Consider the following 19528-nt stretch of genomic DNA (forward strand, 5'->3'; position numbering starts at 1 on the left):
CAGTTTATTTTCCGCTTAGAACACCGCCTTCTACCTACATATATTTTGTAGAAGTGATGGCGGTGATGATTGAGTTAGGCAGGTTTGGAGTGGGATGTGATACAAAATTTTCATCTCATCATTATACATTTTTTAAATCTCCATACAAAATATAATAAACAATTCAATTTTTTTAAATTCTAATTCAACTTTTTCAAATCTTAATATAATAATAATACTAAAACATAATATTTTAAATACTAAAACAAAATATAAAATTCTCATCTCACCCTCTAAACCTACCCTTAGAGAATGGAAAGATAGAAAAACTTCAAATGAAAGAGAAGAGATCATATCCATGTACCTATCATTTTGGCATAAGTTGGTCGCCTCCCAATTCCTGCCTCCACATCAACGTACATCTTACTATGACGTAATTTAGATAGTGAAATGAGATGAGATGAAATATTTTTACTATTAAACTTAAATTATAATTTTATCATCGAGAATTTAGAGTAAAAATTTGATGGATATATTAGTATGCCCATGATATGATTGTAAAGGAAATTTAAATTCATAAACTTCAACTAGATATTGTAAAAGAAAATGAGTGACAGAAAATTCTAATCGAAAATTAAATGAACTTTGATCCTCTCTAAGAAGTGTGACTTGGTCGGTTAGTCGCAGGCTAGGAGGGCAAAAAATGAGAATTTCAGGCCATGTTTAGAATTTTAATGAGATTGATTTTTTTTTTTTTTTTTTTAAAAAGAAGAAGAGTTTGTATTGAAATTCGTAAAAGTACATAAAAAAAATTAAAAAAAAAAAATTCTAATTTTAAAATTTATAAAAATTTATATTGAGTTTTGTATTTAAATAATAATTAAGTAATAATTTGTCAAAAAGGTTCAAATAATTATTTTTCTAGAGATAAAAATGTTTAGTTTGTCTTTTTTTGAAAAAAGAAATTTTAAAACATCCTATCAAACCAAACATGGACTTAAATTCGCTATGATGTGGTACATTTAAATAGTGAGAAGTGTTAAAAATGTTTATGAATAGTAATAAAAAAGTAGTAATAAAATATTAAATAATAATTAAAAATAGATAAAAAATAATAAATAATAATAAAATAAATAAAAAATAATAAAAAAATAAAAAAATAATAAGAATATTTAAAATATTCTCACTTACCAAATATACCCTTATTAACTTAGAAGAGGTGAGTTGGTGAAATTTTATTCTTTTTTATTTCCCAAAAGTCTCCGTTCTTTTTCGAAAAAACAATCGCCATTCATGGCCACACACGCACGAAGGTGGGTAAGTGGATCGTTGAAAAGAAGGGGGTTTAGAACCAAAAAGCCAAAACATGCGGGTGATGCAACGACGATCGTTTTCTCTGCCTCTTTCAGCTCCACCGGCAGTGAAATTTGAAGGAGGGAGGCCTGCTTTCTTGGTCGTTCCCGGATTAATATCTCGCCGGAGAAGTTTCTCCTTGGCAGTCGCCGGAAATGGAGATTCGAGACTGCCAAATTGGAATCCATCGTCCCCGTCCCCGTCCCCGTTCCCGTTCCTATCCACCGAGTCCGTGGGTGCATCTGGCCAACCGTATTATTCTGCTTCTGCCCCGCCGCCCAGACAACTGCTTGAACTCAAAGCTCTATGCTTCCGACCCTCTCCTCAATTGGGACTGCTGTCTCTCCTGTTTGCCCTCTCCATGGTGATAATATTGCCTACTAATTGATCAGGAATCCCTTTGTTTTTTGTTTTTTTTCCCTTAATTTGTTGAATAATGTTTCTGAGTGTGGACGTGCTATGCAGGCCATTGGTGCCATTATCTCCTTGGCTGTATTATCCATTCCAACCATCAATGTGAGTTTGTTGTTTTTGTTTTTTCAGGCCATGTTTTTTGTTGTATATATGTGTCCTCTCTCAAGCACGAACTACTTTTCAATGCAATTTGTTTCACCAATTTATTACTGCTTGGGTAGGCTTTTACAAGATTGGCAGCCTCAATAAATAAGTTGTTGCAAGTTGTCTCCCAGGAGGTACCCGGCACCTTGTCTTCTCTCAAACTTTCTGGGCTCGAGATTAACGAATTGACCCTGCAACTTAAAAATCTCAGGTAGCCAAACTCTTTTTGTTTCTCTTATCAACTTGTTTCTGCGCCACCACAGAACTTCTTTCTGGTTTATATTACTAGTGGTGTTCATTCCTGCTTTCTTGGTTTTCAAGGCAAAGAATTTCTGGAACCCAATTGCCAAAGAAAGTCAGAAACTATAAGCCCTCTTCGTTTGGAAGGAGTAATCAACCTTGAAAGGACACTATGGAACTACGCCATCGATGTGAATTGAAGCACACTCATGAGTTGTGCTATATGCGTGATCCTTCACTTTATGGTGAAGGCATCTAGGCAATTCTCGGCACGTCTTGAAATATATTTGAGAGAATCATCTCTACTTGTATTTTGTGTTAGAATTTATTTGTTATTTATATTTTCGTTATTTATATTTTCATTATGTCAAAGACTCAATTATTGATTCAAAAGTTATTAGATACTAATTTGATTAAGTATTTAATCTTTAGAATCATTGCATTCCACCACGCTTTTAAATTTTGCGTCCATGACGGCTCACTCTTTCGACATTGACATGGTGGTAGCCATTTGTTTTTAACTACTTTACTCATTTATCAATATTCAATAACTTAACATCATGCTCATTCATAATATTTATGCATTTTAATCCAGTCTATAGGTTACCCCTTTCGTGAACTTGTGACGTAATCCTTACTTTGATACCAATTGTTAAAGACTCAATCATTGATTCAAAAACTTTAAAACTATTAAATACTAATTTGGTTAATATTTTAACTCTCAAGATCATGACACATTTACAAACTATTAGGCATGTTCAATGACAGAATCGAGATGGAATTTGAAAAACACAATGATTGCTGATTTAGTTCGAGGGAAACTAAACCTCTAATTACTGGTTTCATTCAGGGAAACTGAACCTCCAACAAGTTAAGAAATGGCTCTCTTTTCATCCGGATCAAAGTTCTTACTTCTTATTCTTATTCTTGCAAATACCTCAAATAGGCTTCAAGTACGCTTCAAGTACAAGTGATTGAAAAAAGAAAACATGGCATAGAGATAAGGAAACACATTTGATAAAAATGGAAGACTGCTCTTAAAAACTCTGCAAACATTGCAAATTAGGTTCACAATCTTGCATACTTCCTGAGAGCGTCACTTGCATTTTTTGCATTCTCCGGCACAGGCATGTTACATAGAAGGGTAACCCTAGACGATGCTACCAAGGATTTGTTCTGTGAATTCGAAGGATCAACCTTCCAGAACTGCACCTCCCACACCTGCTCAAAATTACCATTTACCATGCTATCGTAAGAGACGGTAAAATTAATGAAACAAAAGAACTGAAACTCGTATCAGTGGAGTGCTGTGGCTTAATGCTATCCTAATGGGTAATGAAGTAAAGTAAACACAGCCATCTGCTTCAGTCACGGCCGGGCGGCAATGATCATGTCAGTATGAACTCACTTACGACAATGATTATGTCGAGAGTTCTCAATCTTTTGGATCAAAGATCTTGTGCTTACATGCTTCTTTTCCTCGACTACAACAAAAAGATAATAGCTTATTGTCTTCCTATCACCATTTTATTATTTTACGGTGCATTTAAAATTTTTATTCTTTTATTATTTTCTTTTTAAGTGTTTTCTTATCCTCTTTAATTATTAAGAAAAAATTAAAAAAAATATACAGTTTTTAATTCTAATTACTTTTTTAATTATTAAATAAAAAAAACTTGAAAAAGATAAAAAAATATTAAATAAATGATAAGAAGTAGTAACCATTCTTCCAACAAAAATGCCCCATAAAGACATTTGAATCTTTGATTGGGTCGAGAAAGAGACAAAATACAGTGGTAAAGTACCTGGATGGTTTTGCCGGCATTAACAGGGGCGGCCTCGACGAGCACGAGATCCCCAAGATCAGCGCGCTTCAAGTGGTTGATGCTGAGATGAATTCCAGCCACTCTCTGGAAACCCGAAGCCATGTGGGCGCCTATGCTTGCCACTCCCTCGGCTATAAGAGCCGATACCCCTCCATGCAGCACCTTAAATGGCTGTTTAATTTTAACCCAGCATGCATATAATCGGCAAAAAGATCATCAATTCTGTCTGTGTCTTCAAACAGATATGCAAGATTAAAATGGAAAGAAAGAAATGAACGAGGGAGGGGGGGGGAGCAGGGGATCGGGGAACAGTGAGGGGGTGTTAACCTGACAGCAAGTTTCGGTAACTTGAAGACGACCGGTGACTTTCTGTGGGGTTAAGTCTCCAATCTGGAATCCGATGGCGTTAAGCGGGGCATCCAAAAACCCAGTCTTGGACGATTCTGCTGGACTCTGCTTCTCCATATCTTCTCTGGCCTCCTCACTGTACGATGAATTCAGTGCCACTGCTTCTGTTTCTACCCTTAAATCATCAAAACGTTGTCATCAGCAGCCAAAGTTTAATGCTGATCGGAGAGGTGTTGAGAGAGGAAGTTAAGACCAGTTTTGGGATGAAGGATGTTTGGTGAGAAATGGCTAGCTAGCTACTAGTTAGCGTGGGTAGGTAGGAGTGTGAGATGAGTCGTAGTGGGTGGGCAGCTTCGCCTTATAATTGGTCTATCGGTCTATCGAGTTGACGATTACTACTAAAGTAAAAGCATGAGGATAAGGATGTACGACCAAAACTATTATTCCACAAAAAAAATTGAAATAAAAATCGCAAACTATGCTTAGCTTTTGGGATATCCTAATCTTAACTATGATCCATAATAACATAAACTAATCTCATATAGACATGACACCTAAATTAATAATATATTATTATTATTCAGTTTTTAATACTCTGGATTTTCGAATCAACACGTGGGTTTTACTCACTAATCATTCTTTATAGTTTTATAATATTCACTGTACATGCATTCATCTTCATCAATAAATTATTAATTATTATTTTCGAGTAAAAGTAATATTTTAAATAATTTTAAAATAGACAAATCTTGTATACTTCTTTTGAAAAAGAAGTGTATGTCATTATTAAAAAAAAGAAATAATAATAATAATTATAAGTGTATAAGTGTCGTTTAACCATTTTAAAAAAAATTAATAAATACGAGATTTACATGAAAAGAAATTAATTTTTTTAATAATAAATTTCATTTGTTTTAAAAATTATTGTACGATATTTATACACTCTACATCTCTATATAATATTATTTTTAAAATAATATATTTTTTACTTAAATCTTAAATTTATCTATTTTTTTTTTAAATTGTGCGGTGTTTTGATACCCTTTAACTACGAGCACGAGCTCCCTCCCACGAGCACACTTGATATAAAGCAATCAATATTAATGATACAACAAAACAACATTCGATCTGCATCTACTTTGATAATTGAATGCATTTTCAAATTTCACAATCTGTTAAAAAGTTGTGAATTATTATTGGGAACGATCTTTTGACCTTTTTATTTACCAGAAATTTGAGACTAAAAATAATCCAATATTCGAAACTTCGGATATCGAAAATTTATAAATAATAGAATTTCCTTTCTAAGGATTAATGTAAAATATACTCAAATATAGAAGAAAAATTCTATTTAGCATCTTCTACATTACATATTAATATGTGATTTATTATTTTTGTCTTTATATTTAAATACATATATATTAATGTATAAATATATATGTTTAAATAAAATGATAAAAATAATAAATCATATATCGTTACGTGGTGTGAGGCTGATAAATATATAGGATTTCTCAATATAGAATCGTCTTTCCTATATTTTGTAGAAGTTTATTCTTTTTCAAATTTATAAATACCTTACTTATTTTAAACTCTCAGGAGACGTTTATATTTGAAGATGACTTGAGATGAGCTGAAATGAGTTGAGATGGATTGTGAATAGTAATGAGATGAGTTGTGAATAGTAGTGAGATTTGTGAGTTAAAATTACTGAATAGTAATGAATAGTAGTGAGATGAGTTAAAATGAGTTGAGATGAGCTGAGATGACTTGCGAATCCAAACGTCTCCTCAATCTATAGTTGATACCCTAAAGATTGGTTCCGTTTGGATTTTAAGAGTTGCAGATTGTGAAAAGTAATAAAATAATTTGTGATCAGTAATGAAATAATCTAAAAAAATCTAAGAACAATTGTATTCCTAAATTGGGCCTTATAATGTTTTGAACTTATAATATTTTCTTAATCTATATTTGATATGTGCATGTGACCAAGGAATCGAATCAGTAATATTGAATGAAAGAATGATAGATAATAGAGAAATGATACTTACAGTCATGAGTTTGCAAGTATCGTCACTATAAGAAAATTGTTTATTTGTGACCAGTTAATTCTAACGAAATGACTATTTACAGTTAAAATTAGTTATAAAAAGTCTTTTAGTTATAATAAATTAGTCACAAAAAGTCATTTTTCTTGTAGTTTGTAATTGTTTTAAAAAAAGTGAATAAATATAGACTCACATGAAAAGAAATTAATTTTTTAATAATAGACTCCACTCTTTTTTAAAATGACTATATTGTATTTACGTATTCCACGACTGCACATAATATTACTCTAGATAATAACGATGTGATTGAAGTATATCTATTAGAAAATCTGTTTACAATTCCAGAGATTGACGGAAAAAAAAAGGCCGTTTAGACCCAAATCCGAATGATCGAATGTTGGTTTACCATTAAAAAATGCAAAACATGAGACTGCAAATTCAGGAATTGACCTTCCCTACGCTACATTGGAATTATCTGGCGCAGTCCTCACCTACCCCCGGCTACCCGCCGAAGATGCTGGTCTATTCGGTTGGTGTACAAGACAGACTTCTTGTTGCCTCAAAGAAAATGCGTTGGTTTGATCTAAGGCGAGATTAATATTGTATTGATCTGGTTTTGTTTATTGTTCTGCATCATGCACAAGTCATGACAAACCACCTTGCCTTCCATTTTGTTTTTAAAAACAAACAAATATTTTTCTAAACAAGATAGGACTTTGAAAGAGAGAAAAATCTGTTATTATAAGAGAAAAATTTTTAGAAAATTTAACTCGTTTGCTTACGCAGTTCAGATCAGATGTTTTGTTAAAAATTAAATAAAATATTGTTATGATATAATTTTTAAATATTATTTTTGTTTTGAGATTTCAAAAAATTGAATTGTTTATTATATTTTGTATTAAAGTTTAAAAAAATTGTATTGATTATATGAGATAGTTTGTTTTTGTATAACCAAATCAAGTCAATTCTCACACACACACATACTATATATACACATATATTTTGGAACTGGTTTTTTTATTTGTAATTTTTATAGCTCGGAATTTAAAATGATGTGTGCAGTATTTTTTGTTATTATTTTGAAAATGTTCCCCAGTTTTGTAGCTGAATAAGTTTGAAGCATATCTCCAACCACCGGTTCATGAATCTCCAACCCTTCAAAGTACTAGTCAGTCAGTCCTCTCTTTAGCTTTGGTTATAAAAGTCAGGTGTTGTCTTACCCTTTAAATTATGATCATATCACACCTGATAGAGATGTGCAAATCTGAATGGATACTTGAACATTAGAAAAAGGAAGATAGATCATGACATATACATATACATATACATATACACACATATAAAAATTATTCTCATTAGTCACTATTCATCATCCCATATTCTACACCTTATAAAAAAATTATAGGTGTGGGGTATGAGAGTGAATAGTGACTAATACATAGTATTGCTCATATATATATATATATATATATTAAGAAAATATGCATATTATAATAATAATAATAATAATAATAATAATAATAAGCAAACCTTTGTGAATAGTGAGTGCATAGATGAATACATACAAAATAGTGGATACAAGAAAACAAATTCAAGAAATCCACTTTAATAATGACTAAAAACAACATTTACTACACAATAGATGGGAGAGAACCCCGCTTCTTTCGTTTGCTCTGCTTCTCCTAGAGTTCTCTCTGCATCTCCTAGTGGTACTACTCAACAACCTTCCAAAAAATTCCAAAGCTCCTTCTCACTAAAAATCTTCCTGCTATGGATATGGAGCAGTTGATTCACCAAACAGAAGCTCTTTCTTGGGAAGGTTTAAGCCTATCCCCTGAAATTGAACCAGCAAATGGTGATTCTGAGTTAGCACTCATTGGTAGAATAGTTGCAACTCGACCTCTAAACCGGATTTCCTTACATGCTTCCTTCAGAGTTGCTTGGAGTTTCCTCAGTAAGTTCATATTAGAAGAAAGTCTCTCTGTAAGAGGTAATTCCTTCGTTAGAGGAGAGTTGGAGAATAACTGAGATCTTCATCAAGAAAAGAATCAGAGCATTCATAAAGTTTTTACCCCTCAGAAACATCCGATCAGGGTAAAGTCACCTTATGAACTTATTTCAAGCCCAAATCCTAAAGATTATCAATTCAAGTCTCAAGTAGATGCAAGCGGTAGATTTAAAAACGAAAATCTCACCTTCTAGAATTTGGCTAGGCAGAGGGAATCTGGCCCATTATTGGCATCTCGGCTGATCTCTTCAACCCCTTGCAGCGGCGTTCCAGTGAGCAAAACCCCATTGAATTGGAAGGTGGAGATGAATCCTTCTACTATAGACTACAATAGCCCCTTGCTAGAATTAAATGGCCCTCCAACAACCGGGAAACCCTCATTCATTCCGAGTGTAACTTCTCCTCCACCAAACACTTTCCCATCAATCACTCAAGATACACATGTCTCTCAATCAATTGCTCCATAGGCCCTTTACAATAATCTCACAGGGACGGAATTGCAGAACTTAATTCTCCCTTCAACTATAAACACGAAGAATGGGTTGAAGACAAGTGCGGAAGTATTTATGCAAACCAAACTGATTGGTATCTCGTTGGTGGAAGATAATGCCTTACATCAGCAATCAATTAGGCCTATTATGCAAGGCCTGCGGGGGAAGATTGAGGGCTTTCAAAGCCCATCTGAAGACCAACCTCATTCAAAAGGTAAGGCCTAAAGTAGTAAATGGAGGTCCGACACCCCCCCCCCCCAATGCACAAAGTCCGTTGGGTTCAAAACCAAAAGACATAAATTTCTTGCCCTCCATTGCTTATCATCCCGTTAAGTTGAGTGCTCCTTTAGTTATCTCAAGCTATCAGTCTACTTCAAATAAGCCAGGGCCCACCATACGTTATGTGGCCAAAAATAGTTCCTCTCTTGAGGATGGTCCTCTAGCCCACGACCTTTCTTATTTCCCTTCAAAAAGCTCAATTTCACTAATTCCAACTTCTAAGTTGGAAGCTTCATAGAAAAGGGCGGCCCCTTTTCATGTTCAGGAATCTAGCTCATTGAAATCTAAAGTGCAGAAAATATTTGAGGTTAATAACCCACAGTCAGGAAGCATTATCAAAGATATTGGTGATGAGGAAAAAGAAGCAACAATTATGTTACTATTTATTAAATCATAGCCCTCAGGGAAAGTTAAAAAACAAAGGAAGTTGTAAGATCAAAACCGTATAGCAGAGCTACATCAAAGGCATCATTGTCTGGAAAATCCAAAAAAGCTGACGAGGCAGGCTCTACCATGCCTCTAGTCATTCCATGAAGTCTTTGGTAAGGAATTGCAGGGGACTAGCCTGCCCCAGAGCAATCAGGAGTATATGGGCTTTTACAAATAAGTTTAATCTGGATATTATCTTTTTGTCAGAAACCATGGTGTCTAACGATAGCACCTCTATTATTGTAAATAGACTAGGTTTCCACCATTTTGTACATGTCCTCGCCTCGGAAAAACAATGAGGCCTTTTGTTATTATGGCGACTTGGTGTGGATATTGAACCGGTTCAAACTAATACTAATGCTATTTCTATTTTGGTTTATTCTAATCCCCCCAATAATCATTGGTTAGTAACTTTTGTTTATGCCCCAGCACAATGACAACAAAAAGAAAATTTCTAGACTCATTTGGAGTCAACTCATAACTCCTTTGCAGGGCCTTGGCTTTGCATAAGTGATTTCAACGACTTATTAGGCCAACAAGATAAATATGGTGGTAGGCCAGTAACGTCCTCATCCATAGGTGACTTACAATGCTTAATGGATTCTCATGGCTTCATTGACATTGGTTTCTTGGGACCCACTTTCACTTAGACAAATAATCGGATTGGAAGAGCGATGATTAGAGAATGACTGGACCGTGGTATTGCAAATGCAAAATGATGCCTACTTTTCCCAAATGCCACTATCTTGTACATAATTTCCTTAGCTTCAGACCATAATCCTCTCATGCTTAACACTGTGAAGATAAGGAAGAATCTCTCTCTTTTTAAATTTGAGGAATTCTGGACTTGAGAACCATCCAGCAATATTATAATTCAAGAAGCATGGCGCCAACAATTCTATGGGAATCCAGCTTTTATTATATGCAATAAAATCAAGGAAACTAAGAAGGCTCTCAAGCATTGAAATAAAACTCACTTCGTGAAGATCCAGACCAATATCTAGCATCTCGAGACGGAGCTAAGCAATCTTCAGAGTAACCCACCGAACCCATGGAGCTTATAGAGAGAGAAATTCATTCACCTCAATCTTTAAGAACAACTCAAAGTGAAGAAACTCTCTGGAGACAAAAGTCAAGAATCAACTGATTCACCACAACTGAACTGAACACAAAGTTTTACCATTTGTCAATGACAATCCGTCGAAGAAGCAACGGGTTCGACTCAATCAAGATGAGCCCAGGTAACTGGACAATGGATAAGGAAATTATTGAATTTACTTTCATAAATTATTTTAAATCCATTTATACCTCCACGGATCCTATTTTCCTAGAGCATCTTGAAGACCTTTTTGAAAGATAGATTTCAAAGGATGAAAATAAATTCCTAACAGCCATGCCTTCGGAAATCGAGATTTATGGAGCACTTAAGCAAATCTCAAACCATAAAGCTCCAGGACCAGATGAGATGGCAGCTATTTTCTACAAACATTACTTGCATATCATCAAAAGAGACATGATTGCAGCTGTTCAAAATTTTTTTAGAAGTGGCAAACTTCTGAAACAAATAAACCACACCCACATAGCTCTCATTCCAAAAATAGTAAGCCAAGTTTCCCGTCAACATTTCCAACCAATAAGCCTGACCAATATCATTTATAAAGTCATCACAAAAATACATGTAGACCGTTTGAAAAAATCCCTTCCAACCATAATTTTCCCTTTCCAAACAGCCTTTGTACCTGGTTGTAACATCAAGGAAAACTCCATAATTGCTCATGAGATGTTTCATCATCTAAAGCATCACAAGGGGAAAAAAGGTCAGATGGCTTTAAAACTTGACATGGAAAAAGCTTTCAATTTTATTAAATGGAATTTTCTTTTTGCTATCATAAGAGTTTTGAGTTTCAACTCGACCTGGATAAATCTAATCAAGGAATGCATTCCGACGGCCTCATTCTCTATTCTCATCAATGGATCACCAAAAGGTTTCTTCAATGCATAGAGGAGTCTTCAGCAAGGTGACCCTATCTCACTTTTCCTTTTCATCTTGTGTACAGAGGTACTTTCAAGACTATTGGCTAGATCAGAAGCTTTGCAAAAGCTGGAAGGTATTAAAATCAGTAGAGACTACCCTCAAATATCTCACATTCTTTTTGTAGATGATTTAATTATCTTTGCGAAATCAAAGGAAAAGTTGATTCAGGCGATCAACAATACTCTAGAGAAATACCAAGCATGGTCAGGCCAATGCATCAATCAAAGCAAGTCATCTATTTTCATTACCCAAAATATTAGTCAAGCAACAAGTAGAGTGATCTCTGAGAACCTGCCACACAAAGAGTCGACCTCAAAAATAAAATACTCAGGAATGCTGACAACATTTAGTCGATCCAAAAAAGAGGACTACAAAGAAATGCTGGGGAAAATAAACAAAAGATTGGATGGTTGAAAATAAAAAATGCTCTATCAAGCCGGTAGAACTATGCTCATCAAAACTGTAGCAAGCGCCATCCCCACATACCAAATGTCAACGCACATGCTTCCAAAACCAATATGTAAGAATTTGAATACTAGTTTCAAAAAGTTTTGGTGGGGAAAATCAAAAGATCAAAAGCACAAGTTCTACCTAAAATCATGGAAAACTATTTGCCAACCAAAAAAAGTTGGAGGACTGGGATTACGACTGATGAAAAATATGAATGTAGCCTTGTTAGCGAAGACATGATAGAAAATGAGCCAACTAAATAATAGTATTTAGCACAAGCTATTATCGAAGAAATATCTGAAATCAAGCGTCTTTGAATTAGCAACCCCAAAGGTAACCGAATCGAAACTCTAGAAAGGAATTCTAAAGACCAGACCATTGATAAAAAAAAGGTACATGTTTCAGAGTTGCAAATGGTTTGTCTGTGGGAGCTTGGTTCGACCCATGGATCCCGACATTGGAAAATTTCAAGCCTTTTCCTCTAACCCATACAACTGATCGCTTGACTACTTTCATGGTCTTAGATCTGATTATTCATAATAATAGATCTTGGAATCTTACAATATTAACATCTGTCTTCCAACAAGAAAGCATCAATCAAATTCTAAAAATTCCCTTGCCTAACTCCAATCAAATTTTGGATTGCCCCATTTGGACTAAACCCAAAATGGGAGATTTTCTGTTAAAAGTGCCCAACACCTTGCATCAAATATTGCAAACTCTAGCAGAGAAGCAATTCCAGCTATTCCATGGAGGAAATTTTGGAATCTCAAAATCCATGACCGCCACAAGCTCCTTTTATGGAAGACACTTTGGGATATTCTACCAACAAGAGAGCACCTTAAAACATTTATCCCAAGCATTCCCTTCATAAATTGCCAACTTTGTGATAAAAAAGAAAAGACCCTCCTACACTTATTCATTGAATGCCCCATAACTAGAATTATCTGAAGTCATGGTAGATGGTCTTTAAATCTCTCTTCCCTGGCAGTAAACACAATGAAGGATTGGTTTTAGTTCATTTTATACTCCAAGAAAAAACTCGGCCTTACCTCCCCGGAAGACCATCCTTTCAAAATTTTTGCAGGTTTGATTCTAGATTTTATTTAAAGGCTTCAAAATCTACAGGCATGGAAAGAAAAGACCAACACTAAAGTGGAAAAAGAGTGGCAAAAACCTCTCACAAATCAAGTTGGCATATCTTTTGATGCAGCAGTCAGAAACTCCTTTTCTTGACCACAGTAATGAGTAGAAACTCAAAAGGTGAAGTCATTGAAATCTGGACCGAGGAAAATTTTACTACAATCCCGGTGATTCCAGAGGCACTAGCGGCAAGATTAGCTTTCAAAATGGTAGAACATCTCAACTATCCCTCCATCTCTTTAGCTGGAGACTCTTAGTTGGTGAATTCTTCTATTTATAAAGAGGAAGAGATCTGGCAAATAGCACCAATCTTGAACAATATTGCAAACTCGTTGAAATCTCACAATGGTTGGAGATTTAACAAGATAGATCGATCCCAAAATCGATTTGCGCATTCAGTTGTGCAATGGGCAGCTACAAACTCTTTGTTTGGTAGCATTCTATTAGACATTATTCCTACTATTATTTTGTATATTGATAGTGGGAAAGACCCTCCTTAGATGTTTGTAATACTCTTTTAATTTATAATATGCAAGCTTGCTTAGATGAAGAAGAAGAAGAAGAAGAAAAAAAAAAAAACCCTACTGGTTTTAACAGAATTCAGTACTTGCAGCTTACATTAAACTCAACTTCTTATCAACGTATCTGAATAATTTTATTTGAAAACTTTATATTCTAAATACTGTCCAACTGGCATAATTATATATTTGTTAATGTTACTGGTTTCTTGCCATTATAATTTCTTGAGAGTTTTAATATATTCAAGACAGTGTGTTAAAACATCGTTTCTTGTGTCTCCTTACAGCTTTAAGAAAGTCAAAATACAAATTATTTTTTAAAATAGCTGATATGAAAGACATATACATAAAAGATATGTTGGGTGCATAAAAAATAAAAAATGAAGTTTACAAAAATCTCTCTCTCTTGCTCCTCTTTAGATACGGGCCCAACTCAAACGAAGTGACAAGCTTTTATTGGGGCTAGAACTTGTGTAAAGCCTGGGCTCCAAAAAATATTTCTCGACCCAATCCTAATTAAGTCGAAAAACAGCTCTTACTGAGTTTCTTTTAAAACAAAATTGGTTAGGATTAGTACAAAAAGGCACTTCATTATGGGAAATATGGGCCTTTAGAGCATTAGTATTGGATTATATATCTACTTATATATTTATATATTTACATAATATGACTTTAAATTAGACTGTATTGGATTATGCATCTGTATATGCATCTATATATTTGCATAATTATGAACAATATTTCTACAAATTTGAAGATGCGTTGTTCACTCTTCAAATTTTATTTTACTATTTTTTCTCTCTCTCATATCACAAATGTTATTTTACTATTCACTCTACAAATATTATTTTATTATTCATTATACAAATGTAGTGGGTGCTAATTATAAAATATAAAAAAATAATAATTTTAGAAAAAAAATAAAATAATAATATTTATTATTCTTTGGCTCAAATGTACATAATCTAATGTGAAAGTTTTTCTTGATATACAAAATTAATTTCCAAAAGATGTAATTTTGCATATGTATATAGAGAAACCAATTCTGGTGCTCTAAGCTGACACGAATTTATCTTTCCCTGTTCGGAATCTATTTTTTAGCCCAAACTTTAAAATTTTTTTAGACTAATACAGTTTACTCTACGATAAAATTTCTCTAAAACAAATTTTATTAAAAAAAAAAAATCTTCAAAATGGATCAAAACACCAATCTTGTAGCGTTCTTCCTAAAGCATATCTTATAAATATCTCGCTATCTGCATTCATTGCTCTGCTTGTCTTGCTTCTCATCTTAGGCTCATCTTATATTTTTCAGAATGAAAACTATAACACTGAATCACTTTCTACTAAAATCTAAACAAAGGAAATACCTCAAGGAGAAATTACCTCAATAGTCAAAGAGAAATTACCTCAATAGTCAAAGAAAAATCTGAGAAGAGTTGTAATATTGGAGAGACAAGAAGACAAAAGTTCGGCACAAATGGGATTAGGATTTTCTAGAGTTTTTGAGCTCTAAGGAATTAGAATGTGAGAGAAATGAACACAACTTCCGACCAATCAAGCAATGCGAGCTTTTTATCAAAAGAAGCATTAGATGGACCATTTTCCTCAACACCATTCACTACTTTTCCATCAAATGGATTCTTTAAAATTTCATGGTCATTTACAGATACAACAGTTCTTTCTTGTTTTTTCTTTATCTATACTTTCTTTAGATCAGAAAACACACATGAAGAACAATTTCTTATCAGAAAAAAGTCAGATAAATTAATAGGAAGAATTTTGACTACAAGGCTCGGGTCCCTTTTTGTTTTGGCAGTAGTCGCAATGCCGAGATGTTGGCTGCTTGGGTCATACACCCCTTGCACAATGTGATAACAAATGTGTGCTTGCATGCTCAATAAATGTGTAGATTTAATTCGTAGTGAAAAATAAAAAGGTAGATATTAAAATCTAACTAATAGTACAAAAAAAAAAAATCAAATTCATCACAATCCTAATATCCAAAAGCCACAAGTCTATAACCTCGATCTTCACTCTTCTGGTAGAGCCGGACCTCCTTACTTGTACCTCTCATCATATCCATACCTCTCATTATATCCATTCTTCGCATCAAAATCTACAGCTTTAAAGAGCGGAGTCGCAGGTGAAACCACCACAGTGAGATTTCACAAAATCTCAATAAGTGGATTTAAGTCTAATGCTCAAAATATATGCAAGTGGAAAAGAAAAATTATGCAAACAAGAAAAATACAGAGAAATATAATATTTGACGTTTTGCAATTAACCAAACTCAAGTATTCACCAAATCTTTCACACAGGACATTACGCACCCAAAATCATGTTTTATTTTGAAAATGTCTGTATTATTATGCTATGCACCATGGTCTCCCTTATGGATCATCTGCATACTCTAGCTCCTTTCGTTACATCACGGGTAACAAGAGTGCGTGTGACTTCATTACAAGTGATGCTCAATTCCACTCCTGACGCATTTGTGGCCAAACATCCTCTAACCTCCACTAGCAAAGAGGCAACGATGTCGACCCGTGTGCATTACTATCTTACCGGAGCCTGTTGTCGCTCAGTGACAACCCAGGAGATGTAACTCAGTTTTATGCACTCCTAAGTGATCAAAGGAGACCCACCAAGCTAATCCCCCATCTCGTCTTGGGGTTGTGAAACACACGCACCCATAATATCTATTGACACATCAATCCAACAATTTTATAGATTTCAGTAATGATGTAGTCTAAAATTGCAACATTTAATTACATGAGGAATGACATACAACAATAGTATTTAATATACAAAACACAAGATTTAAATAACAAAAAGAGCACTTCACATGACAAGTAACAAAACTGCACAAATGTCCCATCACAAACACACAATTATCCTATCATTTCACACAGCACACAACCACATCACAACTCAACATCTTATCCCAGCACTTCACACAGCGTAGGACCACATCAAACTATACAGTTTATCCCAACATTTCAAACTTCACACAGCGTACAATTCACAACATTAGAGCACAATTAAAGATTTTATAATTCCAACTACAGTTATTCTAATGTTAGTCCAAGATTGCCATTTACTGCACGGAGGGAAAATTTCTGGATGATCAAGGCATCCTGAGCTTTGTTGTTGTCTATGGTTGTTCCCGTCATCAAGGGGTGATGTGGTGGTCCTTCGAGTGGTCTTGTGGGTGTCTTGGGCAGAGAGATAGTATGTGTTTGTGTGTTGTTGGGACAGAGGTTCAGAGAGAGAGGAAGGCGTTGGGTGGTTGACGACCTGAAAATCTCATAGAGACAGAGAGAGCTAATTGTGATGTTTGTCATTTCGCTGTTGATAGCGTGAAAGTGGGAAATGTTACAGGTGAATTCACTGTGAATTTTTTTATGGCGATTTTTACCTATGTTGACAGATTTTTTTGTCGCAATAAACATGTGTATTTTGCGACGGTCATTTCCCTCGACAATGAATGTTTTTTACGGCAGATTTTCTTAATAGGGTGCCAAAACCCATCAACTTATTTCTCAGATCCTATAGTTTGGCATAATTCTAGAGTCTTCTAATCCCACCTTCATCTTCTCCATGTAACCCTACCTCAGATTCAATTTCTCCTACCAACACAGAAGAAAACTCCAGCAGATCGACAAGAAGGTTAACGATTTGTTTCCTTCCTCTTCCTCAGATTCCACTCTCCATTCCCGATTTTCAATCCACTTTTAGGCCCTATTTGGAACTTGGACTGAACTAAGATCAACTTAGTTCAGTTTAATTTTAAACAGAGTCTAACATCCAAACACCCAACTCTAAAATCACTAAACTCATATCAACTCAAAACCTCTTTATAAGTGGGACCCATAACATTTTTCAACTCAACATCTCTTTACACGTGGGACCCACAACCTTTTTCAACTTTTCATAAATATATCTAAACTCATTTTAACATCCAAACACATCTAAACACATCTTAGGTGGGCTCCACAAAACTCACTTCACCATCTCAAATCATTATTATTTATAAAGAACTAAACTCATTTTAACTCAGTTCAACATCCAAACAAGGCTTACTCTTCCTATCCAACACCCGACATAGAGTGACTGGCTAGCTATCTAGTGTTGGAGCAGGAGGTTGTCGATTAACGTCTTATGGATTATCTGGAGTTGCACCGTAGGTACCTCTGGTTCCCCCACTTCAAAGGCAGCGTGGAGCTTTAGGTGGAACATGGATCTCTCCAGTCCCATTGTCATGGCCGCGTGCTTAAGTCGTCGCATGCTCGTACTGCGTTCTCCCCCCTCCCACACTGGCACACACCATATATTAGAAACACATACCAAATAGACTCCAAACAAAGACCATTGATTTGGGGCCCAAACAAAAACATTTAGTGTGTTTTCTTTTCTTTTCTTTAAAGGAAATTTGAGCCCAAATGGATGTTTGTAGGTTAACTGTTTATTGTAGGTGCTGTGGGCCGAAATATGGCTTGAGAGAGGAAAAAATGGGTCCCAACCTGTGAGCTAAGGAAGAAGCCTAGCCCTCCCACCAAAACGGCGCCGTTTGGTTGGCTGGTGGGTGAAATTTGTTCCCTCCCCTTGAACGATGCCGTTTTGGAGTCTAAGGGTAAAAACTCTGATTTCCTTCTTCCCTTCCCTTCCATTACGCCGCACGACCCCTAGTTTCCCTTTATTTTATTTTCTTTTTTTCCTTCTTCTTTCTCCCACCTGTAGACTCGTGAACCCTATGCTTTCCCCTTGACCTGCAGCGTCGCTCCCCACCCCCACCATCTCAGCTCCACATGTTCACCGGTCAAAACACCTTTCATTCGTCTGCCTCCACAGTGAACCTTGCCCAACCCACGCCCTTCGATACTTGCAACCCATGAGGCCATGGTTGCCGCTCATCTCTATTGCCCACCACTTGTCGCAAGCCACGCGTGCGACGCTCGTGAAGCCTACATTGTCCTCCATGACCAATCGCAGCCACGGTTGCGAACTTCGACCCCCTACCCTCTGCCTATAAATAGGCCGAGGCTCTCCACCCCCAAATCATCCCTCAAGTATCCTCCCCGCCTTTCAAATCGTATTCCATCGCCTCCCTCACCTCCATATCTACCCTCCATAGATTTTAGGAGTGATTTTGTCCTAGCGCCACCATGCGCCTTTGCGAGGCACCACTTCTAGCCGTGTTCTGTGGTCGTGCGACCACCTCCTGGTCCTCCTTTCCAATTCCAGCCTTCCTCCTTCCCTGGCTCTGCCCAACCTGTGAGCTAAAGCTCACCGTAGCCATTACCCCACTGTGCTCCGCCGCACCCCGCAGTGAAAATCTCCTTCTTCACCCACTAGCATGTCAAATATGCCACCCTTTTTAAAAGAACCCCATTTTAGCCCCTATGTTCTACTAAGTTTTGCCATTACCGCTGCACTCTGCCACTGCAACAGTCGTGATGTGCCCCTCTAGATGCCACTACACTTGCACACGCTCGATGACGAGACACTTTAAGCCATCATGATCGATCATCCAAAATTTTGCCTTCTGCATTGTAAGTAAGGCTACGTTTGGATGTTGAACTGAGCTTAGTTGAGTTGAGTTTTTTATGAATAGTAATGAGTTGAGTAGTAAAGAGAATTATGTGGGACCCATCTAAACTGAGTTTAAAGTGTGTTTGGATGTTAAGATGAGTTTAATACTTTTTATGGAAAATTAAAAAAGGTTATGGATCCCACATATAAAGATGTTTTAAGTTGAAAAAAGTTGTGGGTCACATGTGTAAGAAGGTTTTGAATTGGGATGAGTTTAGTAATTTGAGA

At 35.6% G+C, this 19528-nt stretch overlaps 2 protein-coding genes across 2 annotated transcripts; one reads left to right on the forward strand and one right to left on the reverse strand.

Annotated features, from left to right (window-relative positions):
• Positions 1-1259: 1259 nt before the first annotated feature.
• LOC109005665 lies at positions 1260-2495 on the forward strand. The gene is made up of 4 exons (XM_018984691.2): positions 1260-1696; positions 1798-1848; positions 1968-2101; positions 2212-2495. The coding sequence occupies exons 1-4, from the start codon at positions 1346-1348 to the stop codon at positions 2291-2293; spliced, it is 618 nt and encodes a 205-aa protein (XP_018840236.2). The 5' UTR covers positions 1260-1345; the 3' UTR covers positions 2294-2495.
• Positions 2496-2932: 437 nt separating this feature from the next.
• LOC109005666 (1,4-dihydroxy-2-naphthoyl-CoA thioesterase 1) lies at positions 2933-4670 on the reverse strand. The gene is made up of 3 exons (XM_018984692.2): positions 4284-4670; positions 3936-4127; positions 2933-3351 (listed from the first exon to the last, which is right to left on the reverse strand). Exons 1-3 carry the CDS (start codon positions 4419-4421, stop codon positions 3199-3201), a joined length of 483 nt encoding a protein of 160 aa, XP_018840237.1. The 5' UTR covers positions 4422-4670; the 3' UTR covers positions 2933-3198.
• Between the last annotated feature and the right edge of the window lie 14858 nt (positions 4671-19528).

This window comes from Juglans regia, chromosome 7, assembly GCF_001411555.2.
Source record: "Juglans regia cultivar Chandler chromosome 7, Walnut 2.0, whole genome shotgun sequence".
Taxonomy (NCBI): domain Eukaryota; kingdom Viridiplantae; phylum Streptophyta; class Magnoliopsida; order Fagales; family Juglandaceae; genus Juglans; species Juglans regia.